At 44.9% G+C, this 27,638-nt stretch overlaps 2 protein-coding genes across 2 annotated transcripts in view; one reads left to right on the top strand and one right to left on the bottom strand.

The window, feature by feature from the left end:
* ptger4b (prostaglandin E receptor 4 (subtype EP4) b) overlaps positions 1-27,638 on the bottom strand; it is a 164,012-nt gene that overhangs the window by 64,380 nt on the left and 71,994 nt on the right. The gene's annotated exons all lie outside the window — the stretch shown is intronic.
* The window catches only part of lamc3 (laminin, gamma 3), a 62,731-nt gene that overhangs the window by 9,952 nt on the left and 25,141 nt on the right, over positions 1-27,638 (top strand). Inside the window, exons 3-10 of the mRNA XM_083670662.1 lie at positions 9,514-9,644; positions 12,508-12,674; positions 14,682-14,870; positions 15,701-15,818; positions 18,126-18,224; positions 19,067-19,203; positions 19,411-19,530; positions 24,574-24,772. Of these exons, the coding sequence (XP_083526788.1) occupies positions 9,514-9,644; positions 12,508-12,674; positions 14,682-14,870; positions 15,701-15,818; positions 18,126-18,224; positions 19,067-19,203; positions 19,411-19,530; positions 24,574-24,772 (1,160 nt within the window). The remainder of the gene's footprint in view (positions 1-9,513; positions 9,645-12,507; positions 12,675-14,681; positions 14,871-15,700; positions 15,819-18,125; positions 18,225-19,066; positions 19,204-19,410; positions 19,531-24,573; positions 24,773-27,638) is intronic.

Below are 27,638 nucleotides of genomic sequence, written 5' to 3'. Positions count from 1 at the left end.
CCTTGTCCACCCATAGACTTAATCATTGGCATATTTTCTATTTATAAGACTATTCTTGATCTGCTTCCATCTTACTTATGGGTCTACATCTTTCAGAAAAGTATAGGAAGATATTGTCTTCGCTCCCTAAAGTCCGTACTGATCTGGGAAAAGTATGCTGCACCCTCTGCTTGGAATCAGTTGCAAAATTACCTGAATCTTTGCATCTTTGAAGGCATTTAAAGTAATTATAAATGACTTGAAGGCGGCACATCTGGCTGTTGATGTTTTGGGTGATTCATATTGCCCCTGTTGTTGATGACTTGTGATGAATATTGATGAATATTTTTGATTCTGTCATGTATTTATTGTAAATTATTCATTGTAAATTGTTCTATGTTTTTTTTGTTTTTTTTTATGTCTGCAACTCTGTTAATTGTGCTGCTGCCTGTCTTGGCCAAGACGCTCTTGTAAAAGAGATTTTCAATCTCAATGAGACTTTTCCTGGTTAAATGGTTATAATTGAAAAGGTTATAATTATGCATGCTGGCAGTCTATTTACACCTCAGAGAAGTGTAATGTACGTGTTTATTTACAGTAGTATGTTGCTCTGGGGCTATAGAGGGCCATAGACACTTTTAATCACATCAATTCAATACACGTCATCGTTCATGTACAGGATGTTCTATTATAACTTAATTACCATTATAGAACAAAATAGTTAGGCCATAGAAATTTGATTTCTTGTATAACGGATCTGCAAATCTTGACATAAAAGGAACTGGCACATTACTTCAATCTCACAGGCAAGAATTAATGCAATATTCTTATATTTTAGCCCGTTTATATCACATTTTGTAACAAAATGCAGTCATATAATGAATTCTAAAACCATGATGAAACCCAAAGTCTCTGACTACATGTGTACGCATTTAAATCATAATGGAGAGTGACTATTCTTCCCAATAATAACAATGCAAGAGAGAGAAAAATATTTTTTATACAAGATATTATGTTGTTATTAAGATGGTGAATAAACACTGTTTATTTAGGATGAACAACATGCATGTACACAACAGAATAACAAATAGACCTGTCAAAAAACCTCAAAGGGCTACAACTAAAAGGTGTTTGTGAAGAATAGGGCTTGTAAACAATGTATAGTATTAACTAAATACAATACTTTCTTGTTGCAAAGCTACCAAACAATTAGAATGTAAACACACTTTTTTTCTGAGAACATAAACTCTTGGTTCACATATCAGTGATACCAATAGCATAGACCTAAAAGATCAAATGTAGCCTCTCTACAAGTAATGGAAAGGGGTTCGGTAGGCCTGCATGTTAAAAAATAGCAGAAAATAAACTCAACACTTCTCAGATGCATATTGCAAGGATAGGCCTAGTCCCCCTTGACCCCAGAACAGGTTGCCACTGCTTTTTCTTTTCTTTCAGTCATTTCAGTTGGAGCTCTTTCTTTCAGTCATTTCAATTGTTTTTCATTTGTTTTTTGCGCCTTACCACCTGAACTGTTTTTTTTTTAAACTCTTGCCACCTCCTTTCCGTTGATATTTCCACAGTTCGCACACACATCTGTGAATGACACGGTTACTGCCGCATAGTACTGCGTCTCCAGTGGCATTTCACAGGTGACACCATTGTAAACGACAACCTGCTTCTGATATGGACCGTCTTCCTGGAATAGCACTGAACCACACGTGAACATGGGCTGTGCTGTTCACGGCGACTCATTAGTATTCGGAGTGCATTACGTCTGGCTGTTTGCACTAGGCTGTGCTGGTGGTAGAATAAACGTGATGAAACGTAACTCGCCATAGACCTGATCCACGTGCAACTCATCCCCCATTTCGACTTCGATATGGCTCTCCACAATACTGTCTGCATGTGTTGCATCTTTGTTAATGAAAACTCTTATCTGGTCCCTGTCACGCCGCTCGATTACATCATTGTTTCTGGAATTTATTATTTATAGCACGAGCGAATGCGATGCTTGTTCACGACGAGGGATGCTCCTCTTTTCATTTGCACACAGACGTAGTAATCATCTCCACACCCTGCTATGTTGACATGTTTTGACAGGGAAAAAAGCACATGTAGTAATATAGGCCCATGGGACCCCATAAGCCAATCATAGACGCGTATGAACCTCTACGTACGCTACTTCCGTATCACATTCGTTCTTAAACTCTTGATGGACTCTAACGACTTTATAACTCATGTATTTCTCTGCAGTCGCTGCTGCAATTTGGCTCTTCAAATCCTCGAGAAAATGGAGGCGAAATATATATATATATTTTATTTTTTTGTATGACGAAAGTGAAGCGGGACATCCGTTATATCAACTTTACATGGCCTTATATAGTGTTAACACAGTTCATTTGATGAGTCAAGGTGTTGTAGAGGGATAAGCCCTGTGGGAGTTTGTGGCCTGTTCAGTAAATGAATGTTGTAGTTACACTAAACCGGCCCTCCTAATGGGCCTGTTGGCCGTATATTTCAGAGTGGTTTGGATGTCATCGACCCCTTGATTATAAAGCAGCTTCAGATCAATATGAGCCAGGGATACACAGATAAGGTGGCAAATCTCTCAGCAGGCCTGCTCTGCCTCCCTCCCTTCCCTCCCATCCCTCCCCTCTGTCCCCCATCCCCTATTTTTCTTTTTCTCCTAAACAAGAAGATGAGAAGGCCCATAATTGACTGTGATCTGTCCTCCCATTAGAATAAAAGGTAGATCAATAGCACCATTTCTTTCATTACAGTCTTTCTTTTTGTTCAGCTCTTTTTTGGGGAAGCACTGACATGCACCGTGAGTGAAGAACATTAATTAGATGCCATTTCTTTCTGAGTCCTCCCATTGTTACAGTGATGGGTTCACCTTTTACAAGTGTTTCAAAGCCGGAGAGCTGCACTTCAATCAGCATTAGCATGATTCAGGGTGAGCCTGCAGTGGCACCCACTGCCCAAGACTCGGACCTCCATGTATCCCCTATGGTTCAGTTAAATGTGGTATCTCTGCAGTGTTGGAGGGGTGTGATTCCCGTGAATGACATATCCTTGTTCGTTTCTGTTTGGTTCTACAAATGAGGCACACAGAGAGATCACTACTCACTTTTACATCTGTAGCATTTACTGTTATGCTTGCCAGTACTTAGTCCATGAGCCAGACACTCACGTTTTGGTCATCGGTACCCTCTGGAGGAACAATGTCTCTTTGGGACTTGGAAGGTCTTTGCCCCTAGAGTTGGAAAATGTGTGATAGCATTGCAGCACTCATAGCTTTCTGTGTGTTATCACTCTTTCTTTCATCCCTAAGTTCCATCATAGGTTTTCACCCCTGTCAGCAAAGTAATGACAGCCCAGATTTGGCCTACTTCTGATTTCTACCGGCATCCGGATGTGGCCCAGGTACAACTTTGTTCCCTGGGACAGAAATGGCCAGTTGTTGCCTATGCTAGCTTGCAACACCCCTTTGTAGCTACTTTCTGCAAAGGATTTCCTCAGGCTTTCCGAACTAGGAACGCCTGGTCTCAACAAGGTTGTCACAGGTTATAATGTTTTAACGGTAGAAGAGGTTGAGTGGATACAATATGCAACAAGTAATTAGACGTGTAGTATCTGTTTTTATAAATTGTTATTATTATTGTAATAATATTTCCAAATGTAATGCAGCTCAATGGCATGTACATTCCCAGAACTACCCAATGGGGGATAATCCTCTTCATTCCTGAGGGAAAGCTAGAGAGCAGATCACTGAAAAAAACTAAATTGTATTCATAAAATTGTGATTACCTGAAAGTGCTGTACCTGAATGCTACTATATCTTTAGAGCCTGGAAGTGTGTGTGTGGGGGGGGGGGTTGAAGTATAACCTTACTTACTGTACTCTCTACATTTGAAATGTCAACAGAGCATAAAATGATCTGTGTCGGTCTCTTGGGTATGTCGCGAATCCGTTTGCTTGCCGTATACCTCATACAGTACAGAGCTATGCATATTTCATAAGGCTTAGAATGGGAATTGCATCCTGTCTGTTTTATTAGCATTTTAATCCCTCTGCAGCCTCGCCACATTTGACATTTCTTCACCACTGACTCTGTGCAGACACTTCACACACATTATCCCCACCTTTCTAAACCCCTCACCTTTCGAATTAAGAGATTCCAAAGAGGAAAAATATTGAAAAGAGGGGGACAAAGAGATACAGTGTTTGGATGATAAATAGTGGACATGGGTGTACTGTATTGTGTGTTTACTCTGTGGGCGCCTATAAATAGCCTTAAAACTAAAACAAATGAAGCCCTACAGAACAAGTCACGTATTATTGTGCTGTGTTTTAGCACTCTGTGTATTAAAATATCGTAGCAGTGATCTCTGATATCATTAATCTAATTCTGTTTGTTTTCTTGATTCGTCATTACCAAACAAATAGTCTGGAATAAAAAACACTCACCTTGTAACTGGGGTTTGGATGTTTCCTCTGAAGTAATGGCTTACTTCAAAGGGGAGTCTGTTGTCAAGTTTGTATATCCACACAGAAGATGAAAGCCTCTCTATGAATTCAAATTTAATTTGTTCAGTCATCCATTAAAATGGTTTTTCCCTCTCCCCTGTCCCTGCATCACTCTCTCTCTCTCTCTCTCTCTCTCTCTCTCTCTCTCTCTCTCTCTCTCTCTCTCTCTCTCTCCTCTCTTTGGGTGAAGCTGAAAGCAGTGTGGCAAATTGGAACTCCAGTGTTGAATCACAATGAGAGAAATAAAAAAAAAAGTCATATTGGGGGCACTGCAAACTTAAGCAATCAAATTAAAAAGTTATTATGTTTGAAATGAGGGACACTGCTCTCTCCTGTTATTGTCTATATCTGGACGCCCTGAGAGAGAGGGAGGGCAACACTTTATTTGGTCCCAAATAGATGTTCAGTAGATGCTCAACTAACTGTCAACAACATTTCAACTAACTATACACTAACCCTAACCTTAACCCTTATCCTAACTCGAAACCTAACCCTAGCCTTTACCCTAACCTAAACCCTTACCCAAACCTCTACTCCACCTAACCTTAACTGTAACCCTAGCAAGTTGAGTCGTGGGGCCCTTGTTATAGCTGATCTTAGCTGGCCTGAAGGTGGTCGGGGTGCTAATATTGAGCTGTTCAGCCAGGCTTTTCTCAGACTCTGGCTAGGTGCTGATACTCCTCTGGCACTGGCTGCCCCAAGCACACTAGGTTTTACTCTGGCTGGAGGATTTGTCAAAGGCCCAAATAGACCAACATAGACCCTGTTCTTCATCATTTGTGTGTGTGTGTGTGTGTGTGTGTGTGTGCGTGTGCGTGTGCGTGTGTGTGTGCGTGCGTGTGTGATATAGGCCAATGCAGTTGATAGCTCATTGTGCCAAATTGAGCTTCATCTGAGAAGGAGCTCGCTGTACTAAACAGCAAAGAGTATCCTGTCGTCAGCAGCATTGCAGCATTGTGTGTTTCTTGAATTCCAGCGGAGAGAAAATCAGAGTTAATTAAGCTTTTGCTGTGGTTTGCACAAATAATAAGCAATAAGCTGACTACTACTAATTAACCTTTCAAAAAAGTGCTTCCTTTTAGTGCTGTAAGTGATATTTAGGACTACAGTATGTTTTTATTTCCTGATACAATTAGCATTGTGTCTTGAAGCATGACTAATAGCAGTGCCATATGATTAGGGTTGGCTATGATGTATGAGATCAAGTATCTGCTGTAACAGTGTATAAGCAGCATGAACGGCTAAACAATGCCTTTAAACACTGCATGTGTGTACAACATCTGTTAGAGCTATAGTTATTGCGAACAGTACTGAACAACTTCAGGATGATTCCTCATTGGAAAAAAATAGATGTGCTGTGAAGATTATTACACACATGGTTAGACTTGTTGCTAATCTTTATGATTAACAATTGATTATCTCCATAATGCATTAAAATAGCACATTTCCATAATATTCCCATTATATGGACAGAGCTAACAGCCATGATCTTTTGCATAGCCCCTTGGGTGAACCTCCCTCAAAAAGTCCATATCAGTCATTGCCTGAGACAGCAAATTTTAAACTAACAGAAAGGCACAAGCATCAATAAGGCATTGGTTCAGTCAGGACACTTGCGTTAGTTTAACTATTTATTGCATGAAAATGGTAATACATTTAAGCTTGGCATAATTGGATGGCTCCGCTCTATAGAGCTCCCTGCCTGGAGTTAAACGACCACAACATAATAAAATATAAAAGTAATAAAATATGGCAGGGAGCCCATGACTTATCAACCCCCCCCGTAAGTAGGCTACATACATAGTCACCGAGTGGATGGAGGCTGGGGGTGGAGGGTGGGACGACCACATAAAACGTACTCTTATAGCCCGTACAGCCATGTCACAACTGCTGAATGCTATGGAGGAGTGTAAGCTTGGCTGTCCCTTGAACATGTGAGAGTGTTTTTTGCACACGTGTGAACCAGCTGTTCTGTCACTGACAGCTGCATCGTTGGCTTAGAGTGCCCTACCTGAACTAACGCTATGCTCCATAAAGGGAGGCTGAATCCTTCTGAGGTTGCTGTTTTAAATAGATGCTGAGGACGACGACAGAATATTGATCAAGGAGAAAGGTCCTCTCTATTCTGTCTTTATACTTTGTTGGCCTTTGTTGACAACAGGGGAGGCTGGCGGAGTTAGAAATTCGGAGGACAGGTTCATTGTCATGCATGGAACAGAATGGGGAGCGGTATCAAACATGTGTGTCTTTGAGACAGCAAATGTGAAACTACCAGTGTTTGATACAATTACTCATTCCATTCTATGCATTACAATAAGCCCGTTCTCGGATTTCTGCCTCCACCAGCCTCCCCTGGTAGACAGGAGTTGAATCACTGATCATCTGTTATTGACTTTTGATTGCTGGTCTGGATTTAGAATTAAAGGTCAGGTAGTGACTGCAGTGAGATATCATCATAGGCTTGGTGCCGTACAGTATCTGAGGCTCTACAATATGACCACAATCAGAGTCCTCAGTTGGCAGCACTGCAATTCATTCATCTTTGTGATTCATACTGTGCTGTATTCAACTTTCTGACCCAATCCAAGAAACCGAGAGAAAAAGTTTTTCCAGAGACAAACTTAAAACTGATATATCTACCAAACTCTTTGCCCCCCCAACCCTGCTGTTGAGGTGCCGAATGAGAGCAAAGGAGACAACTAGATAGAGGGGGGAAAAGAGTGAGACCGAGAGAGGGTAGAGAGAACTTATCTGTTTTGTTTCCCATCACGGCCTTCCTGCTCTGAATGAGAATGAGGTCTGTTGGCATTCACTGCCCTGTTCCTACAGCTTCTCTGAGTTTAAGCTTGCACCACCAGCATAATTTCCATGCTTTTCTTTCTACCTTCCCGTCTCCTTCCCTCTCCTCTCATCTCAATATGTTAGTGCTCAGCCAAGCCCCCACCACCAAATCCTCTGCCTCCTCCTCCTCCTTCTTACCCCCCATCCCTTTCTCCCCCGTGCGTTCACGGCGGTAGCGGGAGTGGGCAGGCAGGAGTGCGTGAAGAATGAGCATACGCTTTCACCGGCAGCCCCTGGGCACCGGGGTGTTACGGTGGCGCCCAAACCCCATTAGCGCGAGTGAAGCCATGTCAAGCAGGGGGGAAGTCAATAAACAGGGCCCAAAACAGTAGTGTGCCAGCCATGCTCCACTCTACAGCACTCTGAGCATCAGAGAACAGTCAGCCTGTGCCAGGGCCAGGAGCTGTCTGGGATCCCTGAGGGGCCCCGAGGAGAGGGAACGAGAGAATAAGGTAGAGGAATGGAAGAGGGAAGAAGGGAAAGAGGGAAGAGGAAAGGTGCAAAGGTATATGAGGAGAAAGAGAACGGAAGAGCTATTGTAGCAGACGGGAGAAATGAGAGAAAGGAGAAATTAGACGACACTGCAACAGAATATTTACATTAGCTTTTGAGGATGGAGGATGTTTTCTATGTATACATTGCAGAACATGTTGTCTTATTGTCTCATACTCAATGGCATAACTTATGTCAACCTCCAGGCAGTGGTCATCCACAGTGTTCACATGTGCCTGACCCAGTTTTGACCCAGCTCTGACCCAGATAACCCACAGGAGTCACTAAGGTCCAAGGGTCATGCTGTTTCTGACCCTTCAAGGGTTAGATGGATCTGGAGCGCATGTGTTCCACATTCCGGCCATGTTACAACGAGGGGTCGTGACCTCTGTGTCTAGTGTCTACTCTGCCCACTAACTCTAACTCGCAGATGGCTCCTTCACAATCTACCCCTTTAACAACTGGCACAAACAGGCTTAGAGAATAGAGTTCTCTCTGAGGCAGCTTTTAAAAGATTAATAGGGCATAACGTTTACTGCTGTAGTAGTGTTTTATATAAGCTGTGATAGATCACACAAAATAGGTTTCTCATTTCACTCTCAGTGGCTACAATATGTCACATCAAGTAACTTTGCATACTAGGGGGAATTCGTAAGTAATCTGTTACTATTGTAACTACCTTTTATTGATATGAAAAGGAACTGCGGAACAGTTATTGTTGGATTGTTATTTGATTGTAGTTCCCAGTGAAGTTACAGGATAACTACAATGTCCAGAAGTAATGGAAGAGGGGGAACATCATGTAAGGTGTTACCCAATTCCCCTTGGGCTCTGGCATGCCACAGTAGTACTGTTGCTCATGTGAGAAAGACATACAGTACATGAACCCTCTCCACATGTTTCAAGTCTGAGCCCCATCCGCCCTCCCCTCCCATTCCTCCACTTCAAACAACCCTCAGGGGAGAGGGCTGAGAAAACACTGGATTAAAACAGGCCTTTTCAAGACTGCCACAGAGTCCCAAACCAGCCAAGAAAGAAACAGAGTTTCTTTCCTCGATTTGTTTTAAAGTTGCCTCTGTTCAGGTTTTTTTTATTTTTTTATCTTCCAACCCCTATCTCTTCGGTTTACCTTTCCTCTGTTAGTCTTTCCCTCTCTTCCTCTCCCCCATCTCTGTTCCAATTCCTCTCCTCCACGGTGCGTTCAGATTCTCATATAGCTGCTCACGTCATATCTGGTGTGGTTATGTGTGTGTGCTGCCAAATGTTATCCATTATACTGAAAGAGTCTGAGCACTGTACTGTAGCAAAGGCTCCTCTCTAAATTCTGGTATCTGTTTATCTCCCCTGCTGATTTATCTTCCATTTATCCCCCTTCCCTCTTTTCTCTCCTCCTTTTCTCACCTCTTATAAAACTCTTCTCATATACCTTTACCGTTATCTCTTTCGCCTTTCCATTTCTTTACCGTCTCTTGAGGTCTATCTCTTTTAATTGGCTAACCAACTCCATTCTCCAACTCTCTCCTTCCTCCTCTCTCTCCCTTTCTCTTTCATGCTGCCCTCTCCTCAATCTCCTCAATCCTTTCTTCTTTCTGCCTACTCCTGCTTTCCCCACACACACTCTTCCCTCTAACCCCCCACCCCTTCTCTCCGTCTCCCTGTCCTTCTGTACAGGAGTGGGTGACAGCCACAGCACTGCTCATCTCCCTGGACAGGCTCAACACCTTCGGAGACGAGTTCTTCAAGGACGCCAAGGTGTTGCGCTCCTACTTCTACGCCATCTCTGATTTCTCCGTGGGCGGCAGGTAACAGACACCTGACACATTGCCCCTCAGAGGCCCTGTCTCCATGGATTCTCCCTCCAAAAAACGTCATGAAGAAAACTCTCACACCTTCTCTTTCTCTCTCTTCCTCACATTACACCTCAGAGTTTAACCTTGTGTTTCTTCTGGGGAATTGTGGTCACACAGAGAACTCGATATTAGCCCCCCACCCCCCCCCAACCCCGCCAAAAAAAAAAGGTTTGGTATTTAGCTATGATTTATTTCTCTTTTCTTTTCGTGTTTTTCTGGACAACAAGAGCAGCACAGCTTGGAATTATTTGATAGATAATGCAACACGTATTGCGAACACTGCACATTCCTTCCCACTTATTTTCCTGTTTACAGAATAAACAGACAAAACTCAACAACAAGCTCAGTCCTGGACAGCAGATTGCAAGATTGATAGAACATCCTGCCGTCTGCCAAGTTCCACTTGTAACAGAACAAACCTAAATAATCCCCCTCTGTCCCTGTTCCTTGGGCTTATTCCTCACAGTAATGAGAAGGGACATGACTAGAAGTACAGTGTGTTCGTTGCCACTGCCGAATGAAGTAGGCGGTTAAGTGCTTGAGATGAAGCCTTCACGGACAGCATAAACATGATCTGACACCTGTCATAAGCACTTACGTTCATATCAGCATGACAAATGACCCAACAATGTCATGACACCTCAGTGAGCACACAAGACAGACAGCATGTTTGGCTAGTAACAAGCTACAAGTAATTTGGCCAATTATCACACAAACTGTCATAATGGGGTCCAAAAAGGTGTCGTGTTGTTTTCATGGTCTCGTGGCATATGTTGACTTCAACAGCCCAGCAGTAACACACCTGTTTTTAACCCATCAACTGCTCAGTAAGACCTTCATGAGCTACCCGTAAACTTAGCGAAGTGAAAAGCTGTGATATATATAGATATATGGGGAATGTTTTCTTGGCACACGTTGGGCCTGTTAATACCAATCAATCATCGCTTGAATGCCACAGCCTATTTGAGTATTGTTGCTGACCATGTGCATCCCTTCATGGCCACAATGTACCCATCTTCTAATGGCTACTTCCAGCATGATAATGCACCATGTCACAAAACAAAAGTCTCTAACTGGTTTCATGAACATGACAATGAGTTCAGTGTTCTTCAGTGGCCTTCCCAGTCACCGGATCTGAATCCAATAGAACACCTTTGGGATGTGGTAGAACGGGAGGTTCACAGGTTGAAAGTGCACCTGAAAAATCTGCAGGAATTGCGTGATGCAATCATGTCATCATGGACCAGAATCTCAAAGGAATGTTTCCAACATCTTGTGGAATCAATGGCACAAAGAATTGAAGCTGTTTTGAGAGCAAAGGGAGGCCCTACCCAGTATTAGTATAGTGTTCCTAATAAAGTGTTAAGTGAGTGTATACACATACATATTATACTGTATATATACACCTATTTGCAGGTTAGGGTCGGTTACGGATGGGTTATTAGCAATTGCAGGTGGCCGTGGGTGAACAAACAGCTAAACCGCGCATCACTACTGCACACCCACTAGCTGTCTAGGACTAGGGGTTAGAGACGACTTGTCTAGAACTCTGAGTTCTAATCTTTCATCTCTAAGCTTCACTTGCCGTGTTCATTACCCTGTCAGCACAGAACAATGACAGCCCAGGTCTGGCACACACCGGTTTTCTACCGGCATGTGGATGTGGCCCAGGTACAACTTTGTTCCCCGGGCCAGAATGGCTCTGGCTGCCATTCCTGAGCCTTATCTTTGCCATGAAAAGGCCAGACCTTAGCCAGCATGTGGATATGGCCCAGGTATGACTTTGTTTCCCAGTACTGGTCAACCAAACTCCATAGACCATAGATGACCCAGTTACGACAGGAACGTATCTGGGCCATACCAGAGCTGGCCCATAGCACCCATAGCACCCATATCTCACCCTGGCCCCCCGCATTCGGACCCGGTCAGGCACATATATTGGCAATAATCTAGCACTGAGCCATATGTGCCACAGATCTGGCCCAAAATTGTCTGCTGACTGGGTATTGTTGTTTTGAAAACACCTCTGGGTTGACTAGAGACATCTGATATGGGGGTTGGGGGCACTGCTGACTTTCTCTCTATGTTATCATAACAACAGAAATAAGTGAGCCAGAGCCGGGAGCATACGTCTGGATCCGGGACAGCTGGCTAATTTTGACAGAGACAGTCTCAGTGATAAATCCCTCTCTCCCAAAAGCAGTGTAAACATAACTAGAAAACTAGACACTATCCTCCGCCTGCCTAATGTTAGAGCAGAGATGGGGATTCCATAGAGGAGGCGGGAGATGTACATAAGTCGTAAACCCTTACATCATTCAATAATTTTTTATAAATTTCATATTAAGTTTCAGCATATTGTCCAACCTCAGCTGGTTGGAAAATATATCTAGCATAATATATGTCTCAACTCATGTTCAAGGTAATGCAGGCAGACACACACACACACACACACACACACACACACATATAGTGGTTGCTATAGTTGTTTACGCTGTGGGACAGCTTGTGCAGATGAGAGTTGAACACTCAGTGGAGTTGAGTTCTGCAGTCACTGTAGGGGATAAAAACTCCACCTCATCCCAGGCGATATTCATGCCACTGAGAGGTAATGGAAAGTGACAACTCCTCACAGTGAAAATACCTCCTCATTTTCCATCTCCTCTGCCCTCTGTTCTTTTCATTAGAGTGTGTGTGTGTGTGTGTGTGTGTGTGTGTGTGTGTGTGTGTGTGTGTGTGTGTGTGTGTGTGTGTGTGTGTGTGCTACAGTACATGTGTGTCTGAGCGTCTACACACCCATCTATCTTTGTTACAGGTGCAAGTGTAATGGCCATGCAAGTGAGTGTGTGGAGGGGGAGCAGGGGGCTCTGGTCTGCACCTGCCAGCATCACACCGTTGGGGCGGACTGCCAGAAATGTCACCCTTTTTACCAGGACAGACCTTGGGCCAGGGCCACTGGAGACTCAGCCAACGAGTGCATGAGTGAGTACTCGTTGGCAATGTCACCAACCCATAGGAATATAGCGAAGGAGGGCAAGACAGTGTGTTACCAGCCCTAAAATGACATCCAGGCATCCAGGCATTACACATGGCATAACACCTTTATTAACATGTATTTGCAAGGCATACACAATTATGTTTATTTCCAAAATAGTACTGTACGCACTTAATGCAAAAATATACTTGGGATTGTTAATGAACTAAATGTATTGTATGACTTAAAGTATGTGTAGTTGGTATAATATATTTTGTGTGTGTGTGTGTGTGTATGTGTGTGTGTGTGTGTGTGTGTGTGTGTGTGTGTGTGTGTGTGTGTGTGTGTGTGTGTGTGTGTGTGGGTGGGTTGGTGTATGAGAGAGAGTGAGAGAGAGAGAGTGCGTGCCAGCACATTAATTCATGTGTTAACTTGAGTGTGAATATCAGTGCAGTTCTTGCTTATCTCTCTGTGCACTGACGAGAAAAGGTTCTTTTGAATGCTGTTGAGAAGGAATTGTAATTGGGTGAGGGATAAAACCATAAAGAGAGCCGACTCATTAATTGTTTTTTATGCTCAATTCTATTAAGCAACAAGCTTGTTTTAATTACACTCAGACTAGGAACCCAACAGATGGCTTCTTAAATAGATTGCTGCGCTATGTGCGCATAGTTAATTTATAAATTAATAAAATGAAGTTCCACAAGAAGGAAACACAGAACGTGGAAGAGAAATAAAAATGAATGCTCCACGTAATCCCCGCTCTATATCCGGCAAGGAAATCATTTTGCTGCTGCTTGCCACGCTTTCCCAATGGTGAGGCAGGCATCTGGAACGGGCACCATATGCCAGTGCTTGTTGGGACACAAACAAGTTAACTGACAATGGGCATCTTTTCCCTGCTGAAAGTTTTTGGTGAGAAAAACACACGCAGCCATTTATCTATACTGTACACTATCGCTGAACACATTAAACCTGTCTTCCAACCATCTGCCTTCTGGTTGCTACTGGCATTCATAAAAGTATCTCTTGGTCTGCTTTATTTAGCTCGTTTCCACTTCCTCTAGTTTTTACCATTAGCCCGTAAAAAAATATTTTAAGAGATCATTCATCCCGTCTGCGATAATCATCCTCATCCTGTTGAAATAACCTGTTTTTAATTGTGTGTTGTATAGTTTTTTATGTATGTATGTCTGTTTTTACCCCCATCTTTTTTACCCTTCTTGTGCCAGTATGCTCAAGAAAAATGTCTTTAATTTTTTAAAATACAATTTAATCCAAATCACACACTTTTAGTTATTACACCTGTGCTTCTAGCCTTGCCGAGGAATGTAAATGTGTGATGAGTCAGTCAGACTCAGTGTGTGAGACTGACTCATCACACATGATTTGTTTTAAAAGGGAACAGCGGTGAAATAACTCTCTTTCCAAGATTGCATCTCATCTCTTTTCTGAGCTCCGTCCCATGAGACGTTTTCCCCCAAACTTTACTGTGCATCTGTCACTGCAAAAACCTGAGCAGTTGAATAAAGTAGAGTAAAACTGTGCCTGTGAAATCTTAGTGAAAGACAACTGAATAGTGTTGCCTAGACTATCCTCCATCAGGGAGAAATAATCATATTGTTATTGCAAAATCAACAGAGAGTTGGATTCATAATAAAATGGGTAATTTCCCCAAATCTCCCCTCGGGTAGGCAAGCGAATACTGCAGAAGAAATTAAGGGTGTTGAATGAGGGCTGTGATTGGACGTTATCACTCCGGTAATTTGCTCTTGTATAAACATGTATTACTGTTATCTAAATGCCCCCTGACAACCCGATTGGCTCCCCATTAGGGCTGTGTGAAATGGGATTAGCAACGAGCCTTTAAATTATGATCCAATCCCTGAAAAGTAATCTCACATACCTACTCTCTCTCTCTCTCTCTCTCTCTCTCTCCTCCCTCCTCTCACTCTTTCCCTTTCCTCCATCTCTTCTCTTCCCCCCCCCCCCCCCCCCCCCCCATCCTCTCTCAGAGTGTAACTGCAGTGGGAGAGCTGTTGAGTGTGTGTTTGATGCAGAGCAGTACCGGAGCACGGGCAGTGGGGGGCGCTGTGTGAGCTGTAGGGACAACACAGATGGACCCCACTGTGAGCGCTGCAGGGAGAACCACTACAGGGGGTCGCCACAGGAGTCCTGCAAACCCTGCCACTGCAACCCCATGGGTAAACTCTGCTTGATAAACTCTTATGATATGATATCTCCAACATCATCATCAGTAGCACCATTAGCAACATTGTTGTTGTCATCTTCATGATCATGATATGAATCATTATTTTCTTATAGAAAAATTCATCTCATGTTCCAACCCACCCAGCTGTTATCAGGATACTGCTATGAACGCCAGTTATTCAGTTATTTGGTCGATCGCTATACTGATTATCTATTTATTAAGCGTAGTCATTGATTGTCGTCATGATGATGTCTCCAACTGCTTGTTAAAAACACCACACAGTAAATGGTGAGCTACAGTCTGAACCTGGGGACCTCAGTGTGAGCTGACGATTGATACTGCACTCCATTTCATACATACACTTGTCTTGACCTTGACTGGTTTATGACCAGAATTCAGCACTTCTCTTCTCCCCTTCCTATAGTATGTGTGGTATTTGTGTCTTGCTGTTTGAATCCATTACTATGATACAAGGCTCTATTCTGCCTCTCTCCCTCATGTCCAAGATGTTCTAGTTGCTATTGATCTCAACAAACTGGGCCTCTGCTGGGCATCCAAGGCTATTCACCCTCTCTCACGTCCCGCTCTCTGGGTTTCTAAACAGGGATACATCAAAGTTGATGTTCAGATATTCACCCCATAAAGGTGTTACTTTATGTCTGGAACATTCATGTAGAGAGGCTGTCTTAGTTACAATCCAAATTTAGTTGGCCGGATTACTGTTTACCCTGGAAATGAAGCTCCCTTTGTCTCTCTCTCTCAATTCAATTAATTTCTCTCTCTGCCCCCCCCCCCCCCGCCCCCCCCCCACTCCCCTATCAGGCTCAGTGAGTCTCCAGTGTGATGCCGAGGGAAGGTGTGTGTGCAGAGGCAGTGTGACGGGGGAGAAGTGTGGCACCTGTCATCATGGTTTCCACTCGCTCAGCCCCGGAGGCTGCAGGTGAGCAACAGAGAGAGAGACACAAATATATAGAAACATTTAAAAAGGGAGAAGCTGCTTAAACACATTTAATGAGAAGCTGCCTGAATACCTCTATCACCAAGACAGGCGGAGAGAATGTGTGTGTGTGTGTGTGTGTGTGGGGGGGGGGGGGGGGGGTCTTTGTGCTTGTGTGTGTGTGTGTGTGTGTGTGTGTATGTGTGTGTGTGTGTGTGTGTGTGTGTGTCTGTGTGTGTGTGTGTGTGTGTCTGTGTGTGTGTGTGTGTGTGTGTGTGTGTGTGTGTGTGTGTGTGTGTGTGTGTGTGTGTGTGTGGGGGGGGGTAAGTGTTTGTGTTTCTATTTATGTGTATGTATGTGTTGCTATGTTGAGACAAGCTGCATTCATTTAAGTCGTGAAAAGCACGTCTTTGTCTTTTTGTGTGTGTGTGTGTTTTGGCATATTGCAGCAGTAACAGTCATGAGAAGCACATCCTAACTCTCCCTGACCCTACCTGCTTGTGTAATGCGGAGGTATAAACCTGACTACGCCCATATCAATGACTGAGGTTTTACTGTTGGCCTAATTGAAATTCGCTACGACTATGATATGACTACCTCTACTACTAATACTGATTTACTACTTCTTCTAACATCAGCACCACTGTTAACTAACCACCATAACTAGATTGACAACAGTGATAACATACTCCCTATGTCTCTATATACCTCACTGCACTGCTGCTACAGTGCCTCCTCCATGACACAGCGTCCTCTGGTGTAGCTGCTTCCAGAGAACCCCAGAGGACCTCAGGCCTTGCTACAAATCAATTTCCAAATCAAAGCTCAGTAGCCGCTTTTGGACAGTGGTGCCAACGCGTGCCAAAGCTTACTAAGAGCCAGTTAGTCCTCACTGCGTGGTGCTTCAAGCCTGGTGAACAAACCTAATTCAATTTCCACAGCTGGGCTTTCTAGTCCTGCCCTGTGTATGATCTCCAGTTTGTTTACATTCTGCAGTTCGTAAGATGAAGAAGACATATATGGAGACAACATGTTAACCCCTCCGGTTTCCCCAACAGATTCTGATAAGTTGGCACCCTAACCTTAACCTTAAAGTGTAGTTGTAAAAAGGGCATCACACATCACAGATTCAAATCAATTGAATTGTGTAGTTACAGTGAGCTAACTTATATCATGCCTGCCACCCACCAAGCACTCAGATGATAAGAATATCCTGTGCTCACTCTAAACCGTGCCCCTAGCCTCGTTTGGCCTCATAAAGGCTGGGGGGGGGGTAGAGGAGGCTAAAAGACAGCTAGTTTTAAGCACAGAACAGGCCCAGAGTAAGCACCGTTGAAGCCCGGGAGTGACTGTGGAAAAGCAATTGGCCTTGGAATGCAGTGGTACGGCATAAGCCCCGCTGTGGTACTGCGAATATTCATATCACAGCATGCCCATCGCTTAGCTGAGTCATTTACACAGGAGTGGGGAGATGGAGAGAGTGGGACAGACGGATACACACACACACACACACACACACACACACACACACACACGCACACACACGCACACACACACACACGCACACACACACACACACACATAGATGTGCTTTGTGTGCATAGATAGTTTGCCATGCTTACACACCCAGAGTTTTTCCTCTCCCTCCCTCCCTTCCTCCCTTCCTCCCTCCCTTCCTCCCTCCCTCCCTCCCTTCCTCCCTCCCTTCCTCCATTTCTCTCCGTCCCTCCTCTGACAGTGTGCTGAACTGAAGTGAGGTGTGAATTACCCAGACCAGTGGAGCAGAACAGAGTAAAGCCTGCCCAGGGGATAATTGAATTATTCTTAATAGCGACCTCGTTAAAAAATTGATTCTGTGTTACAGTTCTGGAGGAAAACAATCAATCAATGAAGGTGATCAAACCTGTTTTGTTAGAACAAAGCCAGTGATTGACAGAGCTCTGAACTACTGTGTGTGTGTGTGTGTGTGTGTGTGTGTGTGTGTGTGTGTGTGTGTGTGTGTGTGTGTGTGTGTGTGTGTGTGTGTGTGTGTGCGTGCATTCAATTAAATCGGTAATTTAAATGAAAAAGTTGAGGTAAAAAAATAGGATTACATACTAAAGTAATTGTTCTGCAAGAAGCCTTTGCTTGATTAATCATTCAACAACATGTGCTGTATGAAACAAAAGAGAGACTCAACTGAATATCAATTCGGACGTTCTTGACATTGGTCCAGTTAGTGTCCTATTTATCTGCCAACGTGTTCCCAGTAGAGGCTGTTTGACCCATGGTTGACCTTTGACCTCCCGAACTGTTTCCTGTTATCCGCAGGTCATGTGAGTGTAACCCTCGGGGGACCGTGGATGTGTGTTCATCTCAGGACGGTGGCTGTCACTGCAAGGACAGCGTGGAGGGACAGGCATGTGACAGGTGACCTCTGAGATGCTGCGTCATTCATGTTTCATGTTTATTGTCACATGCTGATCCATTAACAACTGTAACACACTAGACTCCAGCTGTCACTGTGAACGGACTGTCTGGGTATGTTCTATGGCATTCACTGTGACAAATGGTCTTGAAATATGCATGATCTGATCTGCACTTAAAGCATTGGAGCGACATTTTCAAACCCTTAGACACAACCTAGAAAGACAGTATATAAAGATGCATAGTCTATTCATAGTCAGGACACATACAGTTTCAATATATTTTTTAACAGGATATCTTAAAAAATATATGTATGTACTCAATACCCTCAACATCCAATTGTTTATCATCAGCTCCCTAAGGCAATTTGCTTGATCAGACACACAAAACACGTTCGATTTTAGCCTGAGGTCTCCACTGTTGAATTATTCTGTTCACCTGTTTTTAAAGTTTTAAACATCAGCCCCCCCTGCATGCCCCCCTGATATGTCAGCCCCTGTATGGAGGTCAGAACAAAGAGCACCATACCAGCTGGGGGCTGTTGGCCTTATATGCCCAAACACTGCAGAAGAGACAGTAACACATGTTCAGTTGGCAGACGCTCTCATCCACAGCGACTCACAGGGTACCAGTGCACAATATGGAAGGATTAGCAAGAACAAGTACGGAGACACAGCACCATAACACTTCAGTTCAGTGAAGGGTATGGAGATGAAGTGGTGTGTGTGTGTGTGTGTGTGTGTGTGTGTGTGTGTGTGTGTGTGTGTGTGTGTGTGTGTGTGTGTGTGTGTATGTGTGTGTGTGTGTGTGTGTGTGTGTGTGTGTGTGTGTGTGTGTGTTTACAGATGCAAGCCGGGTTTCTTTAGCCTGCAGCAGGACAACCCAGCTGGCTGTTTGACATGTTTCTGCTTTGGACACTCCCTGGCCTGCACCTCGTCCAATCAGCATGTAGCTGTCAACATCACATCTGACTTTATTGAAGGTATTCAACCAATTAAATGTGTATGCCTTATCAGTCAAATTGATAATGTTGATAATTGAATATGTTGTGGCTGTCATGTCCAATGAGTTGCACCTCCGTCCCTACAGTACAATAAGTCATTTTGAGATTGTCAGATGTTTATTCTCACTGTCCTTTACCCTGACCTTCACTTCTATCAATCTGTGGTCGTCCTCCCTCTGCTCTCAGACCAGGACGGCTGGTCAGGGGAGTTCTCAGGGGGGCAGGAGTACCCTTTGCTGTGGAAGGAAGGGGAGGTCTACCTGCTGCCGATGAGTGAGGACGACATTGGTTACTACAAAGCTCCAGGTGAGAGACGAACCTGTGGTAGCAGATCATAGTTTATAGTTATGAATAGAATATGTGCATTTCCTTCCTCTGTGTGTTGGATTATTTCAATGTGTGCTTGGAAAGAGCACCAAGGCCCCCTGGCATTTTTAAATAAGTAAATATGTAAATGATCTATGTGTCTGCAACCTGTAATACCCTTAGCTTGTTGCTGTTGGTTATGTGTAAGATTGAAATGCCCTTTAGCATCAGGTCATATGGCGGTTATTCTGACGCCACGTTCTCCAGACCCTTATCACGAGCATTAGGAGATAAGAGACTCAGCCGGCTTTGCTCCAGGTCTTAGGGGCTCTGTCTATCTGGATCCGCAGTAGGAAGGGCCTAAGAGAATTGGAAGTCTTTGCCATGCTGGAAAGGCAACAAAGTGAAAATTGGCCTGCTTACAGTATACTCCAGCAAGCCCAGTCAAGCAGCAGCCTGCCGCCACCAGTCAGCCAGCCAGCCAATCAGCCAGCCAGCCAGCCAGCAGCAAGCAGGGAGAGTGAACAGGAGAAATCCCATTTACTCCGCATCCTGATGGTTTAATTCTCAAACCCTCTGAACAGACAACAAAACAAGTTCATTTAGGTCTTTTTTAAGAAAAGCTTAAAAGCTCCCTCAGCTCACAGAAGATGCCATAAAGCCTGGTTGGGAGATATATATTTTTAGAATTTTCTTATTTGTTGTTAAGTGGAGTTGGTTATGTTGACTTGTTTATTTATTTACTTGGATTTGTGTTTTTTGAACCTCGTCCATCACTCCAGTGTCTCCGCAGGCCCACCACACAGCGATTAGTGGCCCAACTGGACGAGAGCCGCTTTGTGCCGGTCCCCTTATCTCCCGCTCGCAGTGCTTGTTTGTGTTGTTTCTCCGCGTAGTAAAATGCGGAGATCTATTGCCCCGCCGTTGCTTGTAATGATCTAATTTTCTCGCGCCTTTTTTTCCTTCGAGACACATGTGTACAGTTACTTTAAAGATTAGACCAGAGCGACTGAGCCGGCCCAGAATTGCTCTCTCTCGCTCTCTCTCTCTCTCTCTCTCTCGCTCTCTCTCTCTCTCTTTCGCTCTCTCTCTCTCTCTCTCTCTTTCGCTCTCTCTCTCTCTCTCTTTCTCTCTCTCTCTATATATATTTTTTGGGGACTTTTAATTTGTATTTTTTTGTTCCGTAATCCTCCCACTGTGTGTCTCAGTAAAGCGGCAGATAATTCTGAGTGACAATGCGGCACCAAACAACACAGAGGAAAGCAATTTCTGTGATTCTTATTCATCTATTTGTCACCTATTTCAGTGTGTATGGCTATGCCTGCCATGTAAGGTTAGCATCAGATCAGTTGGCGTCTCAGTGAAATGGAACACAGAGAAGTGGAACACTGCCTGTTCCTCACCGCTCCAGAAATATCAACCCTCACGGCTGTGCCAAAGCACAATGGTTAACACACAAGGAGGAAGCTCAGCTCACTTACGAGTATTACCCAAGAACTTCACTTAGTCTTTCAAAGGCAGAGGGGAGGCTAGTAGGAGGTATTTGGGAGAGAGAAAGAGAGAGAGAGAGAGAGTGTGTGTGTGTGTGTGTGTGGGTGTGTGTGTGTGTGTGTGTGTGTGTGTGTGTGTGTGTGTGTGTGTGTGTGTGTGTGTCTCTACATTCTCTTGTCTCTGATTAATGTGCCACCACACTTGTCCTTTTGGTTGTGAACAGATTGCTGCTAGTTGACACGTAGAAAGTTCAACCTCCCCGATGACACAGGGCCCCATGCCAGACACACTTGAGCGAAGCTGCCAAATTCTATCACGGATGAGAACCAAGGAACTTCCTTCAACAGCCACTCTGATCCAAAGCCACTAAACATGACTTCCACTTTCAACTACTCCGGACATTTTCTTGAGTGGCCATTCTGATTGAACGATGCCCCTCCGTGCTCAAAGGTACATCGACTGACACCCTTCAGAAAGGCTTCATCCAGCCACCTGTTCAGTAAATCTTGAAGCGGTTAATTTCCATAACTAGACTAAGCCAGAAGTAAAAGAGGGACAGGAGGTAGTGGGCTTTGTCCTAGGGCTCCCTTTTAGGGCCACAAGTCAAGTCAAGTCAAAGGAGCATGTGGCTGGTTGAATAGTGAGGAGCATCCAAGACAAGGAGTCAAGAGAATCCCCTCAGGGGCCTGAGGCCGGCTGGAACCTCCAGATCCATGTCAACTTCCAGCCAACTGTCGCTCTGCTCTCTTAGGTCTCTCTGTGATGGCAGTCAGGAGCCTCACTCCACATGAATGCCACAACAGAGTCTGCCAGCGCCTCCACTTGGCAGATCCTCACCTCAACAGGCAGGACATGGAGATAGGGATGGAGGAAGAGAGAGAGAGAGAGAGAGAGGGGGCGTTTTTTTCTCTCAGCATATGTCCTCTACAGTGACGGCCCTGCCAAGCCTCTTGGACAGGCTGCCTGTGTGCTGGATGTGAGCCCCCGATCATCGAATATTGAGGACAGACCACCACCTTGGTCCCTGGTCCCTGATTACCAAAGTACACCAGCAAACACACACTTCACTTCACTCTCATTCAGCTGTACTGATAATGTAATGTCAACCTCACGTCTCTAAAACCATTCCATTACAGACTCCATTACACATAGAAAATAATAGGATGCTTTTTAGGGGAGACAACATTGCTGTGTTGGCAGGTGGTTTGTGCCTGGGGTGCAGCTCTGCCTAATACAGACTCTGGACGTCTCTGTGTACCAGGTGGCGTCTCTGTCTCTTCTCCATGTAATCATGTCTTTGGCCATGCACTGCACCTGTAGACAATGCACTGTAGAGCATGATTCCAGACTCGCCACCAATTTTGGAGTGGTTAAAGTTCAAGTTGTGCCTGTTCAGGCATTGCCTCCAGATCGACTGCATGGCGGTCGATGTCAGTTAGAGCCCTCGGTGGGACTTTCATTTGTTTATGTGCAATGGCAGTGATGTAATTGAAATGGAGTTGATTTAATTGGTTTGGAGCTAGTTTAAACCCTCAATTGATCGCACGCTCCTTCACCATTCACCAAATGTTAACAGAGCGCCTGGCTTCGTGAACGGGACTTTGTGTGTCTCTGGAAGAGGGTCAGTGGTGCTCGGTGAGAGCACATCAGATCAGAGAGATACAAACATGAAAAGAAAGAGGCAGAGGCTGAATTTCCCCCTCTACTCCACATACAAATACACACACAAGCACAAGCACACAAACACACACACACACACAAACACACACACAAACACACACACACACAAACACACACACACACACACACACACACACACACACACACACACACACACACACACACACACACACATACACACACACATACTCACTCACACTAGCAGCATGGCTCTCTCTCACATACTGTATTTAGAGACCGGTGGTGGTGAGCTTTTCGTCTCCTTGCTGTTTTCGCCCTTTTGCTAAATCGATGACAATGGTAGGCTATCTCGCTCTGATCACAGTGAGAGACGGCCCTGTTCAGGCTGAGTCATAATGACACAGTGGAAGACCAACCACAAGGGGCAGCGATGAGACCTCATCTTTACTCAGGCCTGGGCAGATACCCTAACAAAAATAACAATCCTAATATGAGCTAAAACATACAGATGGAAACTGAGGCAGGGCCGGGTGACTCACCATCACAATACAACGCAACGCTCTGCAAAACAACAAGAAATAACCCAAGAGAGATCAAATCAAACACTGCACTACAAGTCACGCAACAACAGTAGCCTGAATGTCAGCTTAGGTCAACCAAAAGAGCCTGCCTTTATAAGCCAGTGGAGGTCAACCGAAAACATGACAAATGTGCCTAGGATACAGTCATCTGGCCCCAGCGTGTGTGTGTGTCTGTCTGTGTGTGTGTGTGTGTGTGTGTGTGTGTGTGTGTGTGTGTGTGTGTGTGTGTGTGTGTGTGTGTGTGTGTGTGTATGTGTGTGTGTGTGTGTGTGTGTGTGTGTGTGTGTGTGTGTGTGTGTGTGTGTGTGTTGGAGATGAAAAAGGCTGTTTCTGGAGCTGACGTGATGCGAGCGGAGCGGACAGTTCAGTTTCTCAGACTGCAGCCCGAGGCGACTCACAGGCAGGATCACCTTGTGACGTCCACTGCAGGCTCGGCACCACCAGGAGAACTCAGGATACACTTCACAAGCAATTACACTCAAAAACATTACTGGCTTCAAAACTGTCAGTTTACCCTGCACTCTCAATCATACTGTAGCCTAGGCTGGCTCTTGTACTGTAGTGTGATGCAAAAAAAAGAGTTATTGCAAGGGGTGGTTTGGGGGTGTTATTACTGCAATCCAAAATGCTGAACTATCCATCATTTTTTTGGTATCTCTTCTTAACATTCTTAGCTTGTTGCTGATTTGTTTTCTTTTACATTTATCCGGCATCAGCCTCTTATTGCGTCCTCAGACGATAACTCAGCATTTGGATTATTTTAAGTTTGTTTTTATATGAAAGTGTGAGTTTTTGTAGCCTGTGTGTGCGTACTGATATTTTGTATGCTGTGAGTGTGCTGGTGGGTGAGTGGTCAAAGTGGTGGCGGGGGCTCTTTGAAGTCCTCTAAATGTGCTGTAATGAGCCAGAGATGAGATGGAGGGTAATTACAGCCCGACTCCCACTGTGATCTCTGTGGGCTGCAGTAGGGCTCAGACCTCCCGCTCTCCACCAATGCACACACACACACACACACACACACACACACACACACACACACACACACACACACACACACACACACACACACACACACACATACACACACACACACACACACACACACACACAGACACACACAGACACACACACACTCACATTCTTACACACTTACATGTATATACACACACAAAAACACACAGCCTGACAAGCACACACTAAGACAGACATACTGTTGTTCAACACAATGGAAAGAAAACACCATCCTCAAATGATGTACTGCAGAGATGGCGGAGAGCTAAGAACAGGCCTCGCTACTAACCCCCTTAATGTCTCCCCTTTGCTCCTGTAGAGAAGTTTCTGGGGAACCATCTCCTGAGCTACGGCCAAGCTCTCTCCATCACCTTCACGGCCGAGACCCCGGACCTCCTCCCCCACCGCGTCACAGTGGTCCTGGAAGGGCCCGGAACGTCCCTGTCGGCAGACCTGTCACCTGAACCTGAACCTGACCGCCAGCCTGGTTTCGCTCCCCAGCACACCTTCACCCTCAGGTGACAGCCTGCACACACACACACACACACACACACACACACATACACACACACACACGCACACACATACACACACACACACACACACACATAGCACTACAACTGTCCAACTACAACTGTCCAACTACATGACAGGAACAACTGCAGTAAATCTACCCTCGCTGTGCTGTCATTGTCACAGCTAGAGAGCAAGCTGAGATGGAGGCTGAGGTGATTAGCGTTAGCAAGCTTCTCCATGCGTTTTCAAATGTTAAATTTGTCATGTTGTTGTACAGTAACAACCTAACCTGGATGTTATACCATGTTCGCTTCAGAACGCCACACTCTGGGGTGGTCAACTGTCAGCTCCGCTAACCTAATATATAATGGGCTCTTTGTGCATGCATAATGTCAGTTACGGTTAGTTGCCTTTCTCAAAAGCACTTGAGAGCATTTGTTCTGGAGTTTGTCCTGTTAGTATAACAAAACCATGAAAGCTCAGCATCTCTGGTTCTCTGGCAACAGCAATTTCAGGGTTCAAGAAAGATGATTTCACTGTGCGAGACGGGCATGAGTCAAGCTTAGCTTTTTAGAATTACGTAGCCTCACACCAGGGGAGGCTGGTGAAGGTAGAAATCAGAGGATTTCACTGTAATGCATGGAATGGAATGAAGAAAGGTATCATCACATGTGTTTGATACCATTCCTCATTCTATTCCATGCATTACAATGAGCTCGTCCTCCAATTTCTACCTCCACCAGCCTCCCCTGGTGTGAGGCTACGTAATTCTAAAAATCTAAGCTAGACTCATTGCGCAAAACAAGAGGACCTTTGGAGGTAATTATCTTAGAGATACTGTAGATTTATAAATGTTTGCTGTGTGACACGCAGATGCCTTGTGTCTGTTGGATATCCAACTCATTCTGAACTGACACCACATACAGTACATAGCTACTTGTATGGATATAACATTGTTATTGTTATGTTATGTATGAGAAGAATGCTCTGTGTCTGGTTTCAGGTAGACTGTGTCAGGGCTGGAGGACAGCCTGTCCATGTCCTCTCTAGTGACTGTACTCCAGTAATGAGTCCCCCCTCCCCCTCCCCCCCGGCCCTAGGTGAAGGGGCTTTTTGCTTCTCCCAGTGCAGCAGGGCCTGGGGACAGGTCTGTCATTAAGTGGGCCCTCTCTGGAGAAGAGCTCCACAGACGTCATTAGAGAGCCACAGATCATCTCTCCACAACACACACACACACACACACACACACACACACACACACACACACACACACAAACACACACACACACACACACACACACATACACACACACACACTCGGCTCATCCACACCCAATGGAAAATATCTGGAAAGCTATGCTTGTGGAGCGATTTAAATGGCTTCCTTTGGAGCTCTCTATTTGGTGGCTTCGCCAACTGAGTCAGAGGAATGTGTGTGTGTGTGTGTGTGTGTGTGTGTGTGTGTGTGTGTGTGTATGTGTGTGTGTGTGTGTGTGTGTGTGTGTGTGTGTGTGTGTGTGTGTGTGTGCATGCTTGCATCCGTGCGTGTGTGTTTAACATATATTATGTTTTATATTTGTTCCATCATTTGTGTACCTGTGTGTTTGCGCATTTGTCACATGTTTGTGCTTGCATGCAGCAATTTCCACCCTGTGTCAAAAGTGATTTGTGAGAAGAAGATTGAAAACAACAGAAATAGCAGGTATTAGCAGGTATTTTCGCTTGCTTCTCAAGGACGTGTGAAAAACATAAATAAACATGAGTGTGAGCAAAGCTCTCCCATCTTTTCGCCATGTTTTCTGACTGACAACATAGGTTGTTACTGTAAGTCTCAGTAAATGTGTTAAACTTGTTAAGTGGGTATGTGTTCCCACCAGACGTAAAGATCATTTCAATCACAGATCTGGGAACAAGAAATATGGGTGGTGGGGGGGGGGGGGGGGGGGCAATAAATAATGTGAGCTGCATAAATAATGTGAGCATGTCCCTGTCTCCCTCTCCCTCTCCCTCTCCCTCTCTCTCTCTCTCTCTCTCTCCCCCTCTCTCTCTCTCTCTGTCTCTGTCTCTCCCTCTCTCCCTCTCTCTACCTCTCTCTCTCTCTACCTCTCTCTCTCTCTCCCTCTCTCTCTCTCTCTGTCTCTGTCTCTCCCTCTCTCCCTCTCTCTACCTCTCTCTCTCTACCTCTCTCTCTCTCTCCCTCTCTCTCTCTCTCTCTCTCTCTCTCAGTCTGTCTCTCTCTCTCTCCTTTCATCTCTGTGGGTGTGTGGTCTGTCCGTCCAGACCTCCAGAGGTTTCTGCTCCCCAGATGATCTCTTCTCATCCTCGCAGGAGCGGGCTTAATTACAGCCTTGCTCTCCCTGCTCTGCTCTGCTCTGATTAAAAGGGACATGGCCGTTCCATAGGGACAGCCTGGATGGGAACTCCTCTTATCGCCACCCCACCAGCTCCATTACCATGGCTTTGAGGCCACATTTGTAATTGCCTCCCTTTATTACTGAGCCTGCATGTCAGGCTGGGACACAAGGGCCCTCTACAGAGGAGAGAAAAGTCCATGTGGTCCACAGAGGGGACGCACACACGCACACATGCACACACGCACACACGCACGCACGCATGCACGCATGCACGCATGCACGCACGCATACACACACACACACACACACACACACACACACACACACACACACACACACACACAGAGGACAAGCTGTACTGTACACACACACTCAAACTAGGCTCGCTAACTCAGTGGATGTATACACACTGTAAACGGCATACTGCACCCTGAACACTGCACACACAGACACATTGTCAAGCTCACACGTATTGGAAAGAGAGCTACTGTAGGTTGCTTTGTGACTGCTGTAT

This window comes from Argentina silus, assembly GCF_951799395.1.
Source record: "Argentina silus genome assembly, chromosome: 5".
Classification (NCBI taxonomy): Eukaryota; Metazoa; Chordata; class Actinopteri; order Argentiniformes; family Argentinidae; genus Argentina; species Argentina silus.
This window is presented reverse-complemented; position numbering and strand designations above follow the sequence as displayed.